The sequence below is a fragment of the Phacochoerus africanus genome, chromosome 9 (assembly GCF_016906955.1).
Source record: "Phacochoerus africanus isolate WHEZ1 chromosome 9, ROS_Pafr_v1, whole genome shotgun sequence".
Lineage (NCBI taxonomy): Eukaryota > Metazoa > Chordata > Mammalia > Artiodactyla > Suidae > Phacochoerus > Phacochoerus africanus.
Genome location: NC_062552.1, coordinates 42,832,605 through 42,850,143, shown reverse-complemented (window position 1 = coordinate 42,850,143; position 17,539 = coordinate 42,832,605). Strand labels below are relative to the sequence as shown.

Below are 17,539 nucleotides of genomic sequence, written 5' to 3'. Positions count from 1 at the left end.
TGTGGTGTAGGTCACAGAGGCAGCTCAGATCCTGCATTGCTGTGGCTCTGGTGTAAGCTAACAGCTGCAGCTCTGATTCAACCCCTAGCCTGGGAACTTCCATATGCCACAGATGTGGCCCTGAAAAAAGGAGAGAGAAGAAAGAAAAGGTGGACCTTTGGTACCACCCAATGGCACCTGGCCAAAAAGTTCCAGTCCTGTGGAATGTGGACTGTACCCTCCATCCACATCCCTCTGGACTCCTACCCATTAAGGTCAACCACATATCGACCTTACAACCCCAAATATTTATTTATTTATATTTTTTTATGGCCGCTCCTGCAACACATGGATGTTTCTGGGGCTGGGATCAAATTGGCACAGCCGCAGCAACACTGGATCCGAGCCCCATCTGTGACCTACACTGCAGCTTGCAGCAATGACGGATCCTTAACCCACTGAGAAAGGCCAAGGATCGAATCTGCATTCCTTATGGAGACAATATCAGGTCCATATCAGGTCCCATGGAGCTACAGGGGGAACTCCACAGCCCCAAATCTTAACCCATGGACATCTTCACGAGGGATGGATAAACTCATTCATACTTCTGAGAACTATTCGTGGGGACCTCCTGCTTAACACAAAACACCATAACAGGCAATGCAAAGGCAAGAAGTGGGGTATAGAGAGTAATATCTAGAAGGGTGTGTGTCATAAAAGACAATGCATATGACATTAAATATTCAAGATAAGTGCTAGAGATCCAAAGAACAAGAGAAATTCAGAAAAGTGGGGATCCAGTCAAGAGTGGACAATTTAGAGAAGGCTGCCCAGTAGGGGGTTGTGGAATCAGTCTGGGTACTGAAACATGAAGCGTTTCAACATTTTGTGCTCAACACACAACCGTTCACTGCTTGCCATGTGCCAAGTACTGAGCTAGGCTCTAGGAGATGCAAAGATAAATAAGACCCGGTACCTTTTCTCTGAGACCTCAGGGTCTGATGATGAAGACAGACCTGTAAAGAGGTGACCTCTAAACCAATGGGGTGAAAGCAGGATAGGAAAAATGCACAGAGCATGATGGGATTTAGATAGGTAGAGGGATGCTGGGAACTCATTTGTTTTTTTTTGTGTTTTTTTTTTCTTTTTGTAGGGCTGCACCCACGGCATATGAAAGTTCCCAGGCTAGGGGTCGAATAGGAGCTGTAACTGCTAGCCAACACCACAGCCACAGCAACGCTAGATCCAAGCCGCGTCTGTGACCTATACCACAGATCAGGGCAATGCAAGATTCTTAACCCACTAAGTGAAGCCAGGGATTGAACCTGCATCCTCATGGATACTAGTCAGACCCTGGGAACACATTCTGATTGCCCAAATCTCTGTGGGCATGAATTTCGAGCTATGAATGGAGGAGGTAAGGTTTTGGCCAGCGCACAAGCAAAGGTGGACTTACCTACTTCTAGGCTAGAGGCTTTTTATAAACCACATTTTTACATAAAGAAAGAAATATATATCTATGTACATATATATATGTATAAAATTTGAATCTTTGGCAACTTCAGCTGTGCTGTCAACTTTAGAAAAAGTATCTCAGTTGTTGGGTTGGGTTGCCACTGTACAGAAATGAACAGCCGTATCAGTTCAGAAACAAATTTTTAGACCATAATTTGTTCCATTTGTACAGGACTAATGCACTGTATTAACCAGCTAAGGTCTTGTCTGCGTGGGTCTGATTAGGGAAACTAATGAAGTATGAGCTCAATAATGAAAATAAAAAGATAGATGTGGCATATTCCTGGAAAGAGTTTGGACACGTTTATCCACACTGGATCCTCTTCACAAAAACGTGTGCCTTAACTACTCACCTTGGGATTTCCTTCTTTCCCTCCTTTTATCTTAGTGAAAGAAGTTATTGGGAAGCAAGTGTGCTACAAACACAATTTCAAGTCGAACTCAGTTTCCTGTCCAGAAAACGTGGACGTGTTCTGTCACTTTATCAATGCCGCTAACACTTCAGTCCGGAGCCCACCTATGAAGCTGAAGCTGGTCCCTGGTGAGAGCACTGGGAATTGTTTTTAAATGTCATAGTCATAAGCGAGCTTCCATTTATTCACTCACTCCTTCATTCATCCGTCAATAGATCTATGTTAATCACCCTCATGTGTCAAGCCTTGAGCTAAACCTGGGGGTTGGAGTAGAAATGTTACGTTCCCTGGCCTCAAGCCTAAGGAAGAGAAAAATATGATAAAATCAATGTTATCAGACACAACATGGTAAGTTCTAAACTAGACACGGCGTGGGTGGCCGGGGGATGAACTCTGTTAGTGACAGGTGAGGAGAACAGGATCAAAACTGTCCTGCAGATGAAGCCATAGATCAGCCGATCCTGGGCATTTTATTTTTATTTTTATTTTTTATTTTTTGTCTTTTTTGTTGTTGTTGTTATTGTTGTTGTTGTTGCTATTTCTTGGGCCGCTCCCGCGGCATATGGAGGTTCCCAGGCTAGGGGTCGAATCGGAGCTGTAGCCACCGGCCTACGCCAGAGACACAGCAACGCAGGATCCGAGCCGCGTCTGCAACCTACACCACAGCTCACGGCAACGCCGGATCGTTAACCCACTGAGCAAGGGCAGGGACCGAACCCGCAACCTCCTGGTTCCTAGTCGGATTCGTTAAGCACTGCGCCACGACGGGAACTCCCTGATCCTGGGCATTTTAAAGTGGACAGTGTTTGTGTGGGGCTGAGACCACTTCAAGATTTCAGCAAAGATAGGGGGCCCCCCGCGGGCACTGGTTCCCTGAGACAGGGCTAAGCATCAGAAACTCTTTCCCATCCAGTGTCATCACTGAGCCAGTATCCACCCATATACTTTTTTTTTTCCCCTTGCTTTTTAGGGCTGCACCTGAGGCATATGAAGTTCCCAGGCTAGGGGTTGAATTGAAGCTGCAGCAGCCCCAGCAGTGTGGGATCTGAGCCGCATCTTTGACTTACACCACAGCTCCCAGCAACACTGGATCCCCGACCCACTGAGGGAGGCCAGGGATCAAACCTGCATCCTCGTGGTTACTAGTCAGATTCATTACCACTGTGCCACAGTGGGTACTCCCAAGCCCCATATACCCTTTTCAAGGTGTGACTTGTGGAGCCATCTCTGCGATAACCCACGCTGAGGATTGCTCCTCATAGCAACGGAGAGGCAAGTGGATAAAGGTGGGCCTGGGCTCCCGTCACCAGCAAGCCCCTCCCCCTCAAAATCTTCTCTGTAATAGAACCAATGACATCTGAGGGATGCCTGGCTCTGTTAGCAAGCTTGTTTGAGTTAACTGAGAGATCTGTGGTCCTTCTCACAGATGTTGGTGTTTGAGCCCTAGACACCAAAGTCAGAAGCATTTAGAGTTCTCCATCTCTGAGTCACTGTCCCTTGACCCCACCACGCATGCCTCTTCCAGGGGGCAGCCAAAGTCACTTCTCCACTGTCCCCCCATCTTAGTTCAGGGTGTCGACATGTTTTGTTGACTTACTTTTGTTCTTTACCGCTTTCTTTTTTTTTTGTCTTTTTTTTTTTTTCTAGGGCCGCACCCGCAGCATATGGAGGTTCTCAGGCTAGGGGTATAATGGGAGCTGTAGCCGGGATCCAAGCTGGGTCTGTGACCTACACCACACCTCACAGCAACAATGGATCCTTAACCCACTGAGTGAGGCCAGGGATCGAACGGGAAACCTCATGGTTCCTAGTCAGATTTGTTAACCACTGAGCCACGACGGGAACTCCCTTCACAGCTTTCTTTTGATTCAATCGAATCTGATTGCTCTTCTCTTTTCTAATAGAACATTACTTAGGTATTTTGAGATTTTATCCAATGGCTCAGAACTCAATTGATGCTAAATTTAAAAGTGGGTGGTGGGGTGGGGGGACGGAGAAGGGAATAAGAGTTCCTGTCGTGGTGAAGCAGAAACGAATCCCACTAGGAACCATGAGATTGCGGTTTGATCCCTGGCCTCGCTCGGTGGGTAAGGATCCGGCATTGCCATGAGCTGTGGTGTAGGTCGAAGACGTGGCTCGGACTTGGCATTACTGCAGCTGTGGTGTAGGCCGGCAGCCTAGTTAGTTACAGCTCCAATTAGACCCCAAGCGTGGGAACCTCCATAAGCCATGCGTGCAGCCATAAAAAGACAAAAGACAAAAAAAAAAGTGGATGTCGGGGGTGTTCTTCTCATCGGAGACTCAGGATCTCCCAGGGACCAGAGACTCTGCAACAGAGGCCATTTTCCCATTCAAGTCTGGTTTTTTGGGGTTTTTTTGTTTTGTTTTGTTTTTTGTCTTTTTGCCATTTCTAGGGCCGCTCCCACAGCATATGGAGGTTCCCAGGCTAGGATCGAATCAGAGCTGTAGCCACTGGGCTACACCAGAACCACAGCAATGAGAGATCCAAGCCGAGTCTGCAACCTATACCACAGCTTGAGACAACGCCAGATCCTTAACCCACTGAGCAAGGCCAGGGATCGAACCCTCAACCTCATGGTCCCTAGTCGGATTCGTTAACCACTGAGCCACGACGGGAACTCCTCAAGTCTGGTCTTGAGTAGAGGTGACGGAAAGCCATCCTAAAGGGAAACCAGAAAGAAGAAATGATTACAAATATTCTCCAGAATATTCAGGTCACAGGGGTGCCTAGAATTCCTACAACTAATTAGATCTTTGGATTTAGGTGATGTTCCTCCACCTTGGCTGTGCCCTGGCATCACCAGGGAAGCATGCCTGAATTCCAGCCCGAGAGGTTCTGATTCACTTGGGCTGGAGAGAGTCCAGATGTTGGTACTGGCCAAGCACCTCTGGTGTTTCTAACTTTGAGAATCCCTTGGAATAAGCCATGATGTCCCTAAGACTCCCAGTTGCCTGCACATCTTTTAGCTGGATGAGTGCCCAGGGAGCTCTCATTATTTGCCATGATAGGCAGCAGAAAGATTGCTGGCTAAGAGGGGAAGGAATGAGGCAGAGAGGAAATATACTCTGTTAAGAAGAGCCAATGCAGATTAGAATCAGATTTGTTTAGAAAGCACTGAGAGGCTTTGGAAATCAGGGGCAGAGGAAAAAATTGGGTCATTCCGAAAGGGTCACTGGAAGTCAAAAGAAAGATGTGTTCAAAAATCAAAACTCTTCCTAAGCCTGCCCTGTTTCCACGCTTTCCTCCTCTTTTTAATTGTCCCTTTTCCCCCTTCAGTCATTTAGTGTATTTACTTCTACCATACAATCTGGATCTAAAAAACAAAACAAAATGAAACAATGGATGGACCCTCAGTCCCACCGGACAGATTACGAGATTTATCTAAGGCTCTGATTTTTTTTAATGATTTTTATTTTTTCCCTTATAGTTGATTTACAGTATTCTGTCAATTTCTACTGTACAGCAAAGTGATCCAGTCACACACATATATATTCTTTTTTTTTTTTTTAATTTTTTGTCTTTTTAGGGCCACACGCATGGCACATGGAAGTTCCCAGGCTAGAGGTCAAATTGGAGCTGTAGCCACCGGCCTACACCACAGCTACAGCAGTGCCACATCTGAGCCACGTCTGCGACCTACACCATAGCTCACAACAACGCTGGATCCTTAACCCACAGATCGAGGCCAGGGATTGGACCTGTGTCGTCATGGATACCCGTCACATTTGTTTCTGCTGAACCACAATGGGAAGTCCTATGTATTCTTTTGCTCACATTATCTTCCATCATGTTCCATCACAAATGACTAGATATAACTGCCTGTGCTATACAGCAGGACCTCAGTGCTTATCAATTGTTCCTTTTGTCCCCCTGTTTCCAATGCAGAGGAGAACATGACATGCCATGATCCTATCATAGGTGTCGGGGAGCCTGGGAAAGTCATCCAGAAGCTTTGCCGGTTCTCCAATATGCGTAGAATCCCCGGGAGCCCCATTGGCGGGACCGTAACATACAAATGCGTGGGCTCCCAGTGGAAGGTCAAGAGAAATGACTGTATCTCTGCTCCGATAAACATTCTGCTCCAGCTGGCCGAGGTGAGCCTTCCCCCTTTGACTCTGAGCTCTGGACGGGAGATGGTTCTCCTATTTCTCCTACTTCTCAGCACTTAGAAAAGTGGGCTTTGGATGGTTTCATGTTAGGCTCAAGACTCCTTTTGTTTCCAAAGAAGATGCATCTCTTGAAATGCTTCATACTTGGCTGGACTACAGCTGTGGAGGCAGCAAAATACGTGTTCTGCTCTAAGAGCAGCTGTACGCCTTCACCTTGACCTCTTAGTGCCCTGTTTCCGTTCTCTCCAGGATGGAAGCAGCGTTATCCTCTCTAACTGCAGAAGAATGTATATATCAAGCTAATCTTTTCAGAAAGAGAAGCAACATAAAAAATTAGGTTCGTCAGGAGTTCCCGTTGTGGTGCAGCAGAAACAAATCCGACTAGTACCTATGAGGATACGAGTCTGATCCTTGGCCTTGCTCAGTGGGTCAAGCATCAGGTGTGGCCGTGAGCTGTGGTGTAGGTTGCAGATGGGGCTCGGATCCTGCATTGCCGTGGCTGTGGTGTAGGCCAGCAACTATAGCTCCCATTCGACCCCTAGCCTGGGAACTTCCATATGCCGCTGGTGTGCCCCTAAAGCCAAAAAAAAAAAGTTCAGTTTTATGCTTTCATAGCACTAAGATTTCCTTAATCCTTAGAGGTAACCTATAGTTATAGAAGGAGGGATCTCTCTTACCTGGAAGAGAGGTGACTGCCATGTGGTAGGGGAAATATGTTTCATTTCATCAAAATAAATAAATGTTACCTCTGATACTTAAGTTGCCGAGAGTTTGAGACTCCTAAAATCCCATGGGTTATAATAAATGAGGCAAAACCAGTAGAATTTTATCGAATGGTGGTATGGTGTCAACCAGCTCCAAATCCTCTCTCTTGAAAGAAGAATTGAGGAAAGGGGTAATATTGATTTGTGTTTTATCTGGTTCTCTCCCATACTTCCTCCTCTCTTAATCCAATTCATTAAAAGAGCGACTATGGTAAAGCATTAATACAAGTGCTGTCAGGGTAAAAAGGTCAAATCAGAACAAGATTTCTAATTGGACAGAGAGTATACATGTTATATGCATATAAATTTGGGCTAGGATAATCAGGAAGTTCTGCTTGAAAAACTTGGCAGCTGGAGTTCCCTCAGCGGACTCAGCGGAAACGAATCTGACTAGCATCCCTGAGGATAAAGGCTCAATCCCTGGCCTTGCTCAGTGGGTTAAGGATCTGGCATTGCCTTGAGCTCTGGTGTAGATTGCAGACATGGCTCAGATCCCGAGTTGCTATGGCTGTGGCGAAGGCCAGCAGCTGTAGTTGCAATTCGACCCCTAGTCTGGGAACCTCTATATGCCGAGAGTTCAGCCCTAAAAGACACACACACACACACACACACACACACACACACACACACACACCACACAAAAGTTAGACCCTGATGGTTGAACCATCGGGAATGTAAATTATCCTCATTGGGGAAAATAAAAATTGTAATTTGAATTCAGTGTTGGAATTCTGGTCCCAATTCTAGATATTACATACCTTTTCAGTGGAAAGGGGACATACTGACCTATCATTCTCCACTTGATTTATCCATTCAACATATATTATTGAACACCTACTATGTGCAACGTGAAATGATTTATATTATGGTAGGCATTGTGGGATATGAGAAGGATTATAAAGAACTATAACACATGGTTCACATTGTTACAGAACTTACCATTGGGGAGTTCCCGTCGTGGCTCAGTGGTTAACGAATCTGACTAGGAACCATGAGGTTGCAGGTTCGATCCCTGGCCTTGCTCGGTGGGTTAAGGATCTGGCGTTGCCGTGAACTGTGGGGTAGGTTGCAGACACAGCTCTGATCCCGAGTTACTATGGCTCTGGCGCCGGCCGGCAGCTACAGCTCTGATTAGACCCCTAGCCTGGGAACCTCCATATGCCGTGGGAGTGGTCCAAGAAATGGCAAAAAAAAAAAGACCAAAAAAAAAGAAAAAGAAGAACTTACCATTTAATGGGAGATACATTAAAATTAAAATGCTAGATGGCATTGGTAGAGATGTTACAAAGGTACATTCTGTTCAGTAAAACAAATGCTTATGAATTCAGAGAAAGAAATTCCTCTGGGGTGGAAGATTCCTCAACGTTCTTTATGGAGAAGATCAAATTTAAGTTCATTCTTTAATTATAATGAGGAGTTACATAGGTGGAAAACCCAAGAGTGGTCACTATAGATAGAGGGACCAAATAATTCATCATCAAAACCAAGACATTTTTTTTCTGCACCCGAGGCATGTGGAAGTTCCTGGACCAGAAATTAAATCCATGCCTCAGCCATGCCCTGAGCCACAGCAGTGACAAGGCTGTATCCTTAACCCGCTGAGCCACAAGGGAACTCCAAGTCAGTACACTTTTCGTTTTTTGTTTGCTTTGCTTTATTGAAGTTGATTTACAATGCTGTGTTAGTCTCAGGTGTACAGCTAAGTGATTCAGTTACACATATGTACATGCATATATATGTATTCTTTTTCATATTCTTTTCCCTTATAGGTTATTACAAAATATTACATATAGTTTTCTGGGCTACGCAGTAGGTCCCTGTTGGTTATCTATTTTAAACTATAGCAGTGTGTACATGTTAATCCCAAACTCCGAATTTATCCCATCCCCTTTTTCCCCTTTGGTAACGTAAGTTTGTTTTCTATGCCTACAGACCTACTTCTGTTCTATATATAAGTTCATTTGTCTCATTTTTTTGTTTGTTTTACCTTTTATTATTACTTTTTTCTTTTTTTTTTCATTTTTTGAAAATAAAGAGGGGGGAGTTCCTGTTGTAGTGCACTGGAAACAAATCTGACTAGGAACCATGAGGATGTGGGTTTGATCCCTGGCTTCGCTCAGGGGAGTTAGCATCTGGCATGCCATGAGCTGTGGAGTAGGTCGCAGCTGTTGCTCCCATTCGACCCCTAGCCTGGAAACTTCCATATGCCACAAGTGTGGCCCTAAAAAGCAAAAAAAAAAAGAAAAAAAAAGAAAAAAAAAAGAAAGAAAGAAAAAGAAAAGAAAAGAAAGAGGGCACTATTAGTCTTCCCCTGAGACTTCAGATACACACCTGAACTGTCCTAGGAGATTTGGGATGGAAAGCCATTCTAAGAGTCATCAAGGTAAGTGATAAGAAAGAGCAGAATGGCCAACATGCTTTCATACAGACCACTGAGTGACAATTCTATGCAACTTTAATCTAGTTCTCTAACAATCCTATCTACTTTCTGTTTGTTTTTTTTGTTCCCCAACTAGTCATCAGGTTGACATCTGCTTCACTGCCCCCCTTCTGTGTGTGAGTCTTATGTAATATTCCATCCTGAAGTGCACACATAGTGTAAGAGATAAGAAAGTTATCTTGGAGAAACGGGAAGAGAGAAAGGAAACTACAGATGTGAGCGAGTTTGTCGTGGATGGGTCAGCAGGATGCTATGACTGGGCTGATGGGCCACTTTTTGGTTTGACTGTTTGGGTCGGCTTTTGTTTTCCTAGGCTTTGATCAAGAGTCCCTCTCAGGATGAGAAGCTCCCTTCGTACCTAAAGAATCTTTCCATTAGCACGGACAAGGCGAAACTTGAAGTCTACACATTTCCGGGGAGCCTGGGAGCCATCATTAACATCCTTGACTTGCTCTCAACAGTTCCAACCCAAGTGAATGCAGAAATGATGATGGTGAGTTTGTTTCAGCCTTGCAGGAGTCAGGGGTCTTATCTTTTCATCCCTCAGGACTTGGGGTCAAGAAACATAACTCTTCTCCACTGAGGTCTGAAATGGAAGGGTCCGGGCACCATGTTTTCTCCTAAGGCTCTCGGGGAGATCCTTCTCTGTCTCTTTCAGCTTCTTGTAGCTCCAAGCTTCTTTGGCTTGGGGCTGCCTCTTTCCATCCTCCAACTTGTCTTCACTGACTTCCTCCTCTTCTCCATTTATCTTCTCCTCTTCTTTCTCTTATGGGGATACTTGTCATTGGATGTAGGGCCCACCTGGGTATGATGATTTTCTCTCGAGAGCCCTAATTTCATTCCATCTACAAAGACCTTTTCTCCAAAGCAGGTCACATTTACAGGGTCAGGCGATTAGGACAAGTCCTGTGGGGGACCACCATGCCACTAACTCCAGGGCTCATAGGTTCAGCGAAGAAAACAAGTCAAAGGAGGGGAGAACAGAAGTCACTTCTCCCCCTTGATAGAAGTCACCAATGGAAAATGATAGTCCCAAATTTATGGGAGAGAAAGTCCAAATGTTTAGCAAAAAAAGAGAAAGATACAACACTCCCATTGCTCATCTGATGCTCAGCATTTGAGAGGGTCTTCTGAGACCACCTCACCCTTGCTGGTGAAAACTCGACCCACCAAATGGCATTTACAGGCTTGAGATTTAAAATCAAATAAAACAATTAATAAACAGCCTCTGCCATCCTGCTGAGTTGGTCCCAGTGAGCAGTGAGGGGTGGATCTCCCTGTGACCATGGCTAAAAGCTTCTCAAAGTCCCCCCATCATGGGGACCCCTCCTCTGCTAAGTCCCTCCAAAAGAGGTCATGGCTCCTCACAGCCTGCGATGCCGCATTTTTCTCTTCTCTTTTCCTCTTGCCTATGTGCACTTGATCAGTTTCTGGGAAGATTTTCTTTTGCCCCCCCCCCTTATGATTGACAAAAATCTAGGTTGGTTTGATCCTACGCCATGTCCATTACAGCACTTTCTCTCCACGGTCAACGTCATCCTCAGCAAGACCATGCTGAACTCCTGGAAGATGTCACAAGAGCAAAAGACGAATCAGAGCTCACAGCTTCTGGATTCCGTGGAACGGTTCTCCCGAGCCTTACACTCAGAAGATAGCATCATCTCCCAGCCTAACGTGCAGATGAAGAGCATGGTCATCAAATCGGGCCTCCCCACGTCCTACAAGCAGGGCTTTGTCTTCTTAGACTCTGACCTTTGGGGCAATGTGAGCATTGACGAGAACGAGCTGAAATACTTGCAGCCTGAGTCCTTTATCGTCACCGTGGCTTTCCCAACCCTCCAGAGCATCCTTGACCAAGATGTCCAGGGAAAGAATTTTGCCAACAGCTTAGTGATGACCACCACTGTCAGTCACAAGATAACCGCGCCGTTCAGGATCTCGATGACTTTCAAGAACAACGACCCTTCGGGCAGGGTCCCGCTTTGCGTCTTCTGGAACTTCGACCTCAACAACCACACGGGGGGCTGGGACAGCAGCGGGTGCTATGTGAAAGAGGTCACCGAGGACAGCGTGTCCTGCAGCTGTGACCACCTGACCTCATTCTCTATCCTCATGTCCCCCGATTCCCCGGACCCTGGCTCTCTGCTGAAAATCCTCCTGGATATCATCTCCTACATTGGGTTGTGTTTTTCCATCCTGAGCTTAGCGGCCTGCCTCGCGGTGGAAGCCGTGGTGTGGAAATCGGTGACCAAGAACCGGACTTCCTCCATGCGTCACATCTGCATCGTCAACATCGCCGCCTCCCTCCTGGTCGCCGACATCTGGTTCATGGTGGCCGCCGCCGTCCACGACCACCACTTCCCGCTCAACGAGACGGCCTGTGTGGCCGCCACCTTCTTCGTCCACTTCTTCTACCTCAGCGTCTTCTTCTGGATGCTGACGCTGGGCCTCATGCTGTTCTACCGCCTGGTTTTCATCCTGCACGACACCAGCAAGTCCGTCCAGAAGGCCATCGCCTTTTCTCTCGGCTACGGCTGCCCGCTGGTCATCGCCACCATCACGGTGGGGGCCACCCAGCCCCGGGAGGTCTACACCAGGAAGAATGCCTGTTGGCTCAACTGGGAGGACACCAAGGCCCTGCTGGCCTTCGTCGTCCCGGCGCTGATCATCGTGGTGGTGAATATGACCATCACGGTCGTGGTCATCGCCAAGATCCTGAGACCGTCCATCGGGGACAAGCCCAGCAAGCAGGAGAAGAGCAGCCTGTTCCAGATCAGCAAGAGCATTGGGGTCCTCACGCCGCTCTTGGGGCTCACCTGGGGGTTCGGGCTGGCCACCGTGTTCGAGGGGAGCAACGCCGTGTTCCATATTGTATTCACCCTCCTCAATGCCTTCCAGGTACGTGCTGCAGCGCAGCCCGCCCACGAAGCATCTATGCTAGGGAGACAGACGAGTCATAGGAACACAAACAGGAGTAGGAACGGGGAAGGGTTTGAGTTCAGAGAAGGCCCTCGAGGACGGTGATGACGAGAACCGGATGAAAGAGAAAGGGCGCATTCCTCTGCTCCCATGGATCCTCACACCTCTTATCACCTGCGTTATCATTTAGTTGCTAGCGCAGATCTCTGCTAAATGCCCTGATAAGAGAAGCAGGAGGGAAGTCCCTTACCTACGTTGGATTTCGCTATTTATCCAACATTATCTCGCTGCTGCCTCGTATTTCCTAAATGAAAACACCACCATGAAACCAAACAATCTCTCCAGGTAATGTGCACGCCCATGAAATGAGCGCTGCCTTCATGAGGTCGGGGGCAGCATCTGTCTTATCACTGTAACCCTCGTGCCTGCAAAGACCTTGGCACAGACCAGGTGTGCCGTAACCATTAGGTGAGTGAGATACATGTCTGTACCCCATAGAAGCTTCTTTGGAAAAGTTTGCTGAACTATGAAATAATGGATGCTCTACGGAGACATTCTGCTCTATTGCACAACAAGGAAAAAGACCTCCTCTCTGTACAGAACTGATTATCATACAAGGCGCATTGTTAGGAGGGTTTTAACAGAGGTACAGACAACAAGCCTTGAGCACAAGGGAGGGGAGGCTTAATTCTGATTCAACTGGTAGGGAAAGGGGAAGCCCAGGGCCCCACAAGCTAGTGAGGAGGCAGAGGGCATCTGAAGGTGACACTGAGGCATTGTCCTAGGTGCTCCTACCTTCTGCGGCTGGGTCCACAGAACTCTAAGGCTTATGTCGAATGGTGTTTATCATATGCTTTGACTAGAAGGACTGATCATTCCACCTTATGTCCTATGTCCTCGTCACCCCTGTGTGAGGGCTACTGTAGACGTCAGAGGTGTGTTTAATAGCATAACCAGCAGGACCTCCAGTTCGCAATTGGGTGGAAAGAGGGAAATAGAAAATATCCTTATAACATTGTAACACTTCAGCCCCCGTTGGTGGGGAACCACCACGTCGTTATCATGTACTGGACCAAACCCACAGAAATAGAAAGAGGTACAGATTCTATTTCAGGTTAATAATAGTTCGGAGTTCCCGTCGTGGCGCAGTGGTTAACGAATCCGACTAGGAACCATGAGGTTGCGGGTTCGATCCCTGCCCTTGCTCAGTGGGTTGACAATCCAGCATTGCCGTGAGCTGTGGTGTAGGTTGCAGACGCAGCTCGGATCCCGTGTTGCTGTGGCTCTGGCGTAGGCTGGCGGCTACAGCTCTGATTCGACCCCTAGCCTGGGAACCTCCATATGCCGCGGGAGTGGCCCAAGAAATAGCAAAAAGACAAAAAAAAAATAGTTCCTAGTTTGCTAGACTGGAGTATGATTCATATAATTAATGTGATTATGATGCACTTCTTCCCAATTCTTTTTGGCAGGGATTATTCATTTTACTCTTTGGATGCCTCTGGGATCAGAAGGTAAGAATAATGACAGTCATGTTCCTAGAAACGTCTACAGTGTGGTGACGTGTTTGATAGACAGTGGTTTCTTCTAAACAAATGCAGGTACAGGGAGCCTTGCTGAATAAGTTTTCACTGTCAAGATGGTCTTCACAGCACTCAAAGGTAAATGCTTCCTTTGTAAAGACTGTCAAACCCCCCTCTTTCTGGAGTTCCTGTTGTGGCTCGGGGGTAATGAACCTGACTAGGATCCATGAGGGTGTAGGTTCCATCCCTGGCCTCTCCCAGTGGGATCTGGCGTTGCTGGGAGCTGTGGTGCAGGTTGCAGACGTGGCTCACATCTGGCATTGCTGGGGCTGTGGTGTAGGCTGGCTCTGACTCATCCCTTAGCCTGGGAACTTCCTTACGTTGTGGGTGTGGCCCTAAAAAGACCCAAAAACAAAACAAACAAACAAAAACCTCTCTCTCCACTGCCAATTTTAGCATAGATTATTCCACTGATTCTGCCTATTAAAGACAGCCGTGGGATGGAACTATAATTAAGATGCATCCTCCATCATTAAATAGGGGTGAAAGGGGCTAAATAGCACAGATAATATCAACTGAGGGTTAAAACAAAATGTCCATGAGAAATAATCTTCTGGGGAAACTCAAGGCAATAAAGAACACAATTTGAAAAAGAGTTTTCTATAGTTCATTTTGGAAAATAACTATTGCACTCAAATATATTGGTTTTCACAAAAGATAATAAACCCTTTCAAGTAGTAGAACATGCATTTGAAAGCTACTTCGCAAATACCGGTGATGATATGCCAGTGTTTCAAAAGGTGACTTTCCTGCATAATTTGTGTGAAGAAGAAATTCAGGCTCTCCCAGGCTCACCCCTTAAAGGGAGCCGAAAGACGCAGACCGTGACCACTAGAGGGCAGCAAATGAATCGTCCTAGGCATCCAAACTGGGCCTTGTTCTAACACAGTTGCCCTGTAATTCTTTCTTCTTTTCTAGTCAACCTCTCTAGCTTCATCCACGCCTGTATTTTCCATGAGTTCTCCCATATCAAGAAGATTTAACAATCTGTTTGGCAAAACAGGTACGTGATGACTTCTAGAAGTTCCCTGGGTTGACCCAAACACATTTGCCCTGGGAACAGGCTCACCCCTATGTTCCCACTCCCTCCTTCATGGCATTTGCCCACAAAGGCGTTACCTGGGGCAGGGGTTAAATGCAAGAACGTGTTTATATTTCCCCAGACAACAAGGAGGTTGGTACAGAGGGCATCAGCTTTCAGCTCTCCATCAAAACTCTATCCATCATAAAAATGGGAACTGTTGATTGCTAGCCTGGTCAAACACAGAGTTCTTCTCAATTCATCTTATATATTATCGCATCATGTTTCTGGGTTATGGTGCAGCAAAGACTAGGTTTAGAGAATCCTACTGTAGGATCCCAGGCTGTGAGCGTCATGTCTTTTTTTTTTTTTTCTTTTCTTTTTTGGAGTATGCTTATTTTATATCGACACTTCTAAAACTGCACACACAGATTATGTGGGATCACCTAAGTTAGCTATTCTATTAGGAACATGTGGAAAATTTCCACCTTGGAGATATAAGATAAAGAATGGTAATGGGGTGTTCCTGTCGTGGCTCAGCAGACGTGAATCTGACTAGCATCCACGAGGATGCAGGTTCGATCCCTGGCCTCACTCAGTGCGTTAAGGATCCAGCGTTGCTGTGAGCCGTGGTGTAGGTCACAGATGCAACTCGGCTCCCACACTGTGGCTGTGGTGTAGGCGGGCAGTTACAGCTCCAATTCGACTCCTACCCTGGGAACTTCCATATGACGTGGGTGTGGCCCTAAAAAGAAAAAAAAAAACAAGAATAGTAATGACTTAGGGCAGTGGGTGTCAGCCATTCTGGTAAGCTGGAACCCTGTCCCATGTCATCCCCTCCCCACTCCCAACCAGGGAAAAGGTACCAGAATTCCTTTCCGGTTCCTCAAGGTTCCATAATCACTGTAACTTTGGTTTATGTTGTCAGCAGCCCCAAAGGGCTCCCCAGACAATGATGGAAATCTTGTTAGCGGTGGCAGTTCGCCCATCTAATGGTAGGGCGGGTACTGTGTCGTGTCCCTTGCCCAACACACACCCCCTACTCTCCCGGTGCTCGGCCCCGGCCCCCAGCTCCCCGCTGATGAGAGCCTGTGCCTTTGCTCCCAGGCCGCTCCCACTCCACCCCGGCACCCACCCTCAGCATTTCTCCTGCCTTCCCTGGACGCCCGCTCCTTTTCTGACCTTGCCTTTTCTCTCCGGGTCTTTTTCTTTTCTTTCCGTTTTTCCCTTTCCCCACTCGCCTTCCAGCTCGGCCTCCAGGCCCCTCCCCGTGTCACACCAACCGCAGGGGACAGGAAAGGCTCCTTATGCCAAGGGCCCCAGACCCGTGCATGTGATGGCCTGCCCAGGGCTTGCCCGGCCCCGCTCCCTGTCCTTTGTTACAAATCTGGCTGCTGGTGTGATGTGTCGTAGTTCGTGCTTGTCTTGCCGGCTGCCACGCATGCTTGAGGACAGCTTTGTTTGTTCTCCAGAACTTCTGGATCTTTGGGGGAGGGCAGGCATGGGTTGGTTTCCAGGCATGGCCTGAGCTCCCCTGGCTCGTGGAGTAGGGCGCCCCCTGGGCTATTAGCCGAGGTTCACAGCCCAGGGATCCTGAAGAGTTGCCTTTCCGCTGAGCAGCTGTGCTGTTTTTCAGGGACATACAACGTTTCCACCCCAGAAACAACCAGCTCATCCCTGGAAAATACATCCAGTGCCTATTCGTTGCTCAACTAAGAACGGGAAAATCCAGCCCCAGGGACCTCTTGGGGGACAGCGGATGTGCTTCGAAAAAGAGGTCCTTTCCAAGCCATGGGTAAAATGTTTCCTCCACCGGCTTCTGGAAGCAGATGCTGAAGAGACTTTTTCATTAGGGAAGGCGCTTTCTTTTGTAAAGACAGACGAAAAGGAATTGTTACATTTATTTTGCTGTCACATCCCCACCCTCTGTGAGATGCCAAATGTGTATAGTATTTAAGTGAAACTCACACCAACTTCTCTGTCTATATTGTAAAATAGGATCTCAGAGACATTTTTACTTTTCACACCTTGGGCCCACAGATAGGCTTTGATTAAAATAATAAACAAAATACTAATACCTAGGAAATACTTCAATAAATTCTGGGAAGGGAGGGAGGGAGACAGAGAAAAACAACATAAAGACCACATGTTAAGATGTCTACATTAAAGACTGAATATAATTACTACTCAGATGCTGCAACGTTGAGAATTCAGAAATGGCTCCAGGGGCTCCCGTTGTGGCTCAGTGGAAACGAACCCAACAAGTATCCATGAGGATGCCGGTTTGATTCCTGGCCTCACTTAGTGGATTAAGGATCCAGGGTTGCTGTGAGCTGTGGTGTAGATCGCAGATTCTGCTGGGATCCAGAGTTGCTGTGGCTGTGGCGTAGGCTGGCAGCTATAGCTCCAGTTGGAGCCCTAGCCGGGGAACTTCCATATGCCAAGGATGTGGCCCTAAACAAACAAACAAACAAAAAGTCTCCAAAATGGAACCTGAAAGTTAACTATAAGGGTTCAGTATCTTCCTGGTATTTTCTTAGGTAAGAAAGACTAAAAACAGGTAGTGAAAAAAGGTAGGGAGGAAATGATGTCAGGATGCTTTCACGTGGACCATACTATTGACAAAAAATTCATGGAAGCACACATGATCCTCGCGATGCTAATCACATACCATATCTACTGCCGTTTGTTAAGTTCTGTGGGATGGGTGCGGAATGAATATGCAGAATAAGTGTGATAACCGTGCTTTAATAGATTGAAGCAGACCAACAGCTGAT

At 46.9% G+C, this 17,539-nt stretch overlaps 1 protein-coding gene across 4 annotated transcripts in view; it reads left to right on the top strand.

Annotated features, from left to right (window-relative positions):
- The window catches only part of ADGRF5 (adhesion G protein-coupled receptor F5), a 128,386-nt gene extending 111,319 nt beyond the window's left edge, over positions 1-17,067 (top strand). For 3 of the 4 annotated variants that reach the window (XM_047795162.1, XM_047795161.1, XM_047795164.1), the window contains 8 exons: positions 1,883-2,035; positions 5,815-6,023; positions 9,556-9,735; positions 10,755-12,140; positions 13,631-13,672; positions 13,760-13,819; positions 14,660-14,744; positions 16,399-17,067. In XM_047795162.1, coding sequence (XP_047651118.1) covers positions 1,883-2,035; positions 5,815-6,023; positions 9,556-9,735; positions 10,755-12,140; positions 13,631-13,672; positions 13,760-13,819; positions 14,660-14,744; positions 16,399-16,478 — 2,195 coding nt within the window. In that variant the 3' untranslated portion in view covers positions 16,479-17,067. Of the gene's footprint in view, positions 1-1,882; positions 2,036-5,814; positions 6,024-9,555; positions 9,736-10,754; positions 12,141-13,630; positions 13,673-13,759; positions 13,820-14,659; positions 14,745-15,690; positions 15,758-16,398 lie in introns of all 4 variants that reach the window. The other variant, XM_047795163.1, reaches the window with a different exon arrangement.
- The last annotated feature ends 472 nt before the right edge of the window (positions 17,068-17,539 follow it).